The following is a 6622-nucleotide window of genomic DNA, read 5'->3' as shown; positions in this document are numbered from 1 at the left end:
CCTGCAGCGGGAGGGCTGGAGAGCACTCCTTCCCATTTCATTTACCTTCCTGTCTCAGACAGGGACAAAAAGACATACAGACAGTAAGACTTCACCACCACACATTTGAAAACACTGGAGCATTGGAGGGGTGGGCTGTTACCTATGGTCCTTGGTTTATTTTTTGTGCTAGACAACATCAATGCAAGAGAGAATACAATAAACGTGCACAAAATAATTCATATAAATATATAGAGAGACACATACATGTTTATACACACACAAAATCCAATACAAGTTCCAGGTGACCTTCAAGAAATTACTTTGATTGTAAAATGCTATAAAATTTTAACAAAAATAATTAAATTATTAAAATAGAGAATGGATATTTATAAGTACAACAAAAATATCTGGAATTACAGCAGTTCAGGGTAAGAAATAGATGGAACTGTACCAGAATGGAGATTTAAAGGCATTTTTTTTCCTTGTTCCCAGGAAGAGACAACATATTAATTCTTTAATATTTCTCTACTGGAAGGTTTCAGCCTACCTTTCTCTAAACAACCCAGTCTTAGCAGCTGTTGGAAAGAAGAGTACTGGACTAGATAAAAGTCTTGGGTTGATAATTGCAACATATCTTATATTCCCAGAAAAACATGACATGCATTCCATTTCATTGATCCCTCCCATCTCCCAAGGCTCTCTGCCACTCTCCAAGATTACATACTTGATCTATGAAACCTCCTCCTTGAGTAGGAAGTGGTTTTCACAGTTATACTGTTGACATTACCTCAGAGATCATCTATGGTAGTTCAGACACTTGGCCCAAAAGTGAATTTTCTCTTTCACATGCAAGAAACAAATACTACCTTTCCACCTTCTCCAGAGGTGCTCATTCTCAGCAATGAGTTGAGTACTCTTATTTGACTCCCATGTAAACCAGAGCAATACAACTGCAACACCAAATCAGAAACAGGTACAGCTGCATAAAGGCTCCATTTGCCTCAAGTTACCAAGAAGTCTGCAATTTGGCCTTGACTTCATTGTTAGACAAATATTTTTGGTAGGTTTCTGCACTTGCGTGGAATCACACATGAATATATGCGTTGCTGACCATTATCTGCTCCAAAACTAACAGACGAAAGAACACAAAAAGCTTCATAGGTGCAATTTATTGCACTGAATCTCCTGTACAGGCGTATCAAAATACCTAAACTGTTTTGTCATTATTGCTCTAAGGGAACAAGATCCTGCAGGTCCAACTCCATATGCCACCATTCTTCCTGAATGGTGGCAACTCCACAGTGGGGAAAAAAACTTGAGGAATATTCATGCAAACAGCAAGAATAACACTGGACCATACAAAGAAAGTGACAACTCTGGATTCAAACCACAGGTATCAAATAATTTCCTACAGAGCTCTTTACCTAACATGAACCAATGAGTTAAGGTTCCATAAAAAGATGACAACATGGTTTTAGCCCAGATCTCCTGACAGCAAAGAGGAAGTCTGGGTTGCTATTTCTTTCACCAGCAGATTTTACATTAATGTTCTTTTTTTTCACCAGTGGTCTTTTTCACCCAACCAGTCAGTCATACCAAGCTACCAAACCTGACCAGTCCCAAAAATCTCCCTCCTTTGAGGAAGATGGTCATGATGGTAAAGTTTTTAACTCCAGTTAAGAACCAACGTTTATCTTCACTAGCTAGTTTGGTTTTCCCCACCTTGGAATGCAACTTTCATTTCCCGCATCAGTAAATGAAGTGTGATTAGTACAATACAAAAATAAATCAAGATTGTTAGGGAAATCTCAGACAAATGTCTATTTCACTGGAATATAACTTCGAAGTTTTGCTAAATCATGCAGACGGTTTTAAAATCCCTCCCCATCTCACCACAACTTCTGAGGTGGACACAAGTTGTTGTATTTCAGTTCTGTGAACTTTCTCACACAGCGTATGCAGTTTTAACTTTTCAAATAGTACCTACAGTAAGAAAAAAAACACAGAAGAGAAACGTTACACCATTTCAAGTGCTGAAACAAAAGGGAAATTATTTGGTGCCTGAGCTTAAGCCTAGAAAACAGATTTCCAGGAAAATAGAGCATACTGTAGCAATGAGAGCTATCACAGAATTGAAAAGCTCAAATGTTTATTTTTGAGCTATGAAAAAGTACTGCATTTACTAAATTCACAGACATAGTTGATGTAAATACCTTCAAATACAGGTTATCCAACATTGACAGATTTGTGAAAAACTGATACCATCCATTAAAATCAGAAAATCAGATAATATAAAGAAAGAATTCTGAAGTTGTAAGGAAAATATTATATGCTTTATAATACTTCTGCAGTTACAAGCTACAAAATAACAGTAGTATAAATACAACCTCTCTGAGCTGACTACTGCTGGACACAAGGAATCGTTCTCCAGCAACTTCATGAGCTTCCTTTTCAAGTTCTTTGAGTCGCAACTACAAATGAGTACATCAGAATTATTCTGTTCACATTCTTACTTAATTCAGTACCTGCTACTTCTCTTAGCAGTGTTAGTATTTAAAAATAGGGCACTTGATAATGTGTAATCATTGCTGGCTATCAACATTTGGTTTGATTTCTTAAACACTCTTTAATTTGTATTTCTTCATGATCTGGGAAGGGAATTTATCATAGGAAAAAGTAACAAAATTTGTGGAAAAAAATTTTAGGTTTTTCCTAAAGACTTTTTCCTGAAGACTATAGCGATCTCTGAGAAACAGCTATGGAAATTATTCTAGTAAATTAATAATCAGCCAGACCACTATGATTATCTAGTCAGATTTTATGCTACAAAATAGGATTCTCTTGCAGCTATTTTTCTTCAATGGGGAAATGGCAAACTTGGGTCTCTCAGAACACCTAAGATGTAAAGAGTGTTTTATTTACAAAGAAAGGTAAAAATATCTCTTATTTCTGTGGAAGATGCTTACTGAAAACTGTGGGTTCAGAAAAAGTCATTACAATTTTCACTCTACAACCCAAAAGGAACTGTTCGTTTTGGAAAGCAATCTCAGTTCTGGGGCAAGGCTAATGAAGCAAATGTCTCTTTTTTGCTTTCCTAAATAAACATCCTAAAGTGTAAATATAATTACTTGTAATAATAAAAATACCAGAAATCCTAAATTGTCATGTAAAATATGACAAAACAAACTCCTCCTCTTTTTAATCAGTTATCTTCAGTAAAAGCAGAACAATGATGCTATACAATTTCCAAATGGAAAAAAAAATAAAGGCAAAATTTACCCCCAGAATCTCTGATGTTTTTTTCAGTTCGTGTTTGTTCACATGTATTTTGTGTGTTTCCATCACTGTAAATACAATTATATATATACACTGAGAATATTTACAATTGACAATTTCGATCTTACATGCTTCTTAGACTGTAAAGTGGGAAGTCAAACACACAGGTGCCATAAGGCTGAGATATCATTTAGTACTCTGAGGTATAACATCTTACTTGAGCATAGTCAGCAGCTGTGTGAAAACAGTGGAGATTCATATTTTGAATTGAACTTCCATACCTGCCAGAATTTTGAGAAGTGGAAGCTCTAATGTGCAAAATAATTGCCACAAACCTTGAACCTGTAAAGCAAGATACAAAAAGCCTCAGTAACAACCAATTTTAATCTTAAAATGTATAGTAGTGTCATTATGTGGACCTATTTTCCAGCAAGCGGTATTTCATTTTCTGTATAATCCCTTTTTATATGACAAAACTGTTTGTGGAATTAAATACTACTTAGTGTGAATTAAAGTCTCCAAATACTGTAGCCTATTATCACTTCATTTTTTTTGGGAATACATTTTGTAATAGTAATCATTTTGTACAGGAATAGTAACAAGAAAATAATAACAATAAGAGGAAAAGTTTCTTCTGAGATTAACCTTGAGACTTAACCATTTCCTCCTGGAAAAGATGGCAGATTTGATGAGAAACTTTATTTTTAATGTTGACCAGCAGTGTAAAGCAATAAGGATTGAAGGCTCCTATTTAATTCTAACAGGGATTCTGATTTGAGTGAGAAGCACATCACTCTAATTCATGACAGTACCTCCGAAGTTATAGCTGAATAACTACTTTTTATATCTTACCTGTAAGTCATGAGCAAGGTCCATCATTATATTATAAAGCTTCTGCAAGTTCACACCTAAGTTTTGATACTGATAAAAAATAAATCAACAGTTTTAATGCTAACATAAATATTTAGAATACTATCTATTTTGAATGGGATTAAACTATATATTTTTCTGTATGTCTCCTCTTATATTTAGTATTTTATTAACATTCTCAGACCTCTGACAAACACAATTTATGAACAGAGTAGAACAGAACATGAATATTCAAGATTTTACCTGTTCCTTGATTTACATTTTGCACAGACTGAATACGGAGAAATAGTGTCGCTACACAACCTTTGACATTGAAAGCAGAATTCTATTGCTACTAAATGAAATTAAATTCTACTATTATTAAATGAGGAAAACTTCCTTGCAAATTTCTCCTTGCAATCCTCCTTGTCTTCAGGATGACTCTCAAAACCTCACGGTTGTGTTTCTAGGGAGTGAAAGTAAGCATGGACTGAGATACAAGTACATCTGAACGCTTGATCCCGTGCCCTTATGGTGCAAGAGTCAGCTGTACATCAAGATATAAACATAATCCATCCTCCAAACTAGGTGTGAAAATGCCTTGTACACAAACCTCACAATTTTGGCCCAGTGTTTGCAAACCAGCCCCATTATTGGAAGAAAAACAGAAGTCTGGAACCAAAGCATTATAGCAGATGCAGACTGACAAGAGCAATGCTTCACCCGTTATTCAATCCAAACAGAATGCAGAAGGAATCCAAATTACTTGTTGCTGCACAAACACAATAGAACCAGAACTGACTGAAAATTAGTTTATATTAGGACAAATTATAACACATTATTGCTACAGAGCCATGCATTCCAGTGCACGGCTGGGGAAGAGCCATCACAGGAGCTTCATCGTATTGGTCCAACTGATTTTTAGAAGTGTCAATTGTAACAGAAAAGTGGGAAACACCTACTAGTTACAAGGTTATGTTCCATGCTAAAACCAGAATTACCCAGGTTTTGGGGTAATCTTTGCTGCAGACATTTTCCTACCACATACAATATAATGAAGGGTACTAGTGTTGCAGTCATTCAGAATATGCTCAAGCCTGGACCATAGCTGTTTTTATCTTGTAATGACCATATAACTCAAGATAACAGCAGATAAAACTAAACAGATGTCTGTTAGTGGTAAGCATGTCCCAGCAGAGCCTCAGCAGCAGGAAAGAGTTAAAAAGGGGTAATGAATTCCCCTGATAGTCCATGCAGGTTCCCCGTCTACTCAAGGGCTATAAGTCTATACAACTTCAGCATTGTTTGTGTTGGTCATTTGTGAGTAGACGATATGGACACCTACTGTACAGGCTCCCCTTCAGCAGGCTTGAATACTGCAAGCCTAAGAAAAAGTAGACCCTGGAAGGCAGGATGCAGACGGCTCTCTCCAAAGCTGAAATAACTACACCCACTGATGGCCATCCTTGTTTTGTGACAGATTAGTCTTGTCCTACCAGTCAGGACTTCTCTTTACTTCAGACAGATCAATATAAGCAGGCCCGTACTGCAGCGAAAAGCCATAAACCTGTCTCCAAGAAACCTTGTCTGTACCCACTAGGTTCTGGAACTAATGAGCTGTCTGTGAAACATTATGGTTTGAGCAACAGACAGCTTGCTTGATCCCATTCTGGAGGTAGGAGTAAGACCAATGACAGGCTTCAGTTGCCACCACGATTCCTTACCAGCAAATGCAGTAATGACAAGAGCAGTATGACGTGTAGCACCTGTTTCAGCAAAAGTTTCAAGGTATATGGACTACGACCCCTTTAACTGAGCCTTTTGTCACAGCAGGAGATATAAAGACAAGCAGCAAGTAGCACATATTCTATCCTGCAGAGGTGTGTGGGTGAGTAGCAGACTACAGGATAAAAGAGCAATCATTCCAAATACTATGCGGGTGGACAGGACTAGCACAATACAGAGGGAGCTTAACTGAAGTAGTGGGGCAAAAGTCATGATGCATCACCTGGCACGGGATCCCTCTCGGAGTACAAATAACTGTTAGGAACCTACCAGTAAAGTCAGAGCAAGAAGGCTCAAGAGAAAAATCTGGCAAAGAACTAGGATTCATGGAAGAACTGGGACTCACTGAGCAAACAGAGAAGCCAAAAAGAAAGTGGGAGAGGCCAGGGAACAAATTAATTGCGTAAGGACTGGGGAGGGAATAATCGCAGGGTGTTAGAGGCAGGCATTAACTGGGACTTGGGAGTCAGCATAAAGCACTGGAGATGGTTGGGGAAAGGAAACAAACTAGCCCTGAAGTGGGACAGGAAGGAAATAAGAATTCAATATTTAACTCAGAGCTGGTAATCAGCATGACAAAGTTGAGAAATTGTAACTAACAATAGATGTGATACGTGAAGAACAAGAGACTAAGTCAAACTAAGGAAAGAGACAAGATTAAGGATGTTGGCTCACAGAAGGGGACATCACGTACAGAAATAACCAACAACTTCATAGCTTTTGCTTGTTT

The 6622-nt window shown here is 37.4% G+C and overlaps 1 protein-coding gene across 1 annotated transcript in view; it reads right to left on the bottom strand.

The window, feature by feature from the left end:
- The window catches only part of POLN (polymerase (DNA directed) nu), a 92318-nt gene that overhangs the window by 73989 nt on the left and 11707 nt on the right, over positions 1-6622 (bottom strand). Inside the window, exons 7-11 of the mRNA XM_010023073.1 lie at positions 4111-4179; positions 3540-3600; positions 3262-3326; positions 2370-2453; positions 1876-1965 (exon numbers count right to left, since the gene is read on the bottom strand). Of these exons, the coding sequence (XP_010021375.1) occupies positions 1876-1965; positions 2370-2453; positions 3262-3326; positions 3540-3600; positions 4111-4179 (369 nt within the window). The remainder of the gene's footprint in view (positions 1-1875; positions 1966-2369; positions 2454-3261; positions 3327-3539; positions 3601-4110; positions 4180-6622) is intronic.

Source organism: Nestor notabilis, unplaced genomic scaffold, assembly GCF_000696875.1.
Source record: "Nestor notabilis isolate BGI_N333 unplaced genomic scaffold, ASM69687v1 scaffold3001, whole genome shotgun sequence".
Taxonomy (NCBI): Eukaryota; Metazoa; Chordata; class Aves; order Psittaciformes; family Psittacidae; genus Nestor; species Nestor notabilis.
This window is presented reverse-complemented; position numbering and strand designations above follow the sequence as displayed.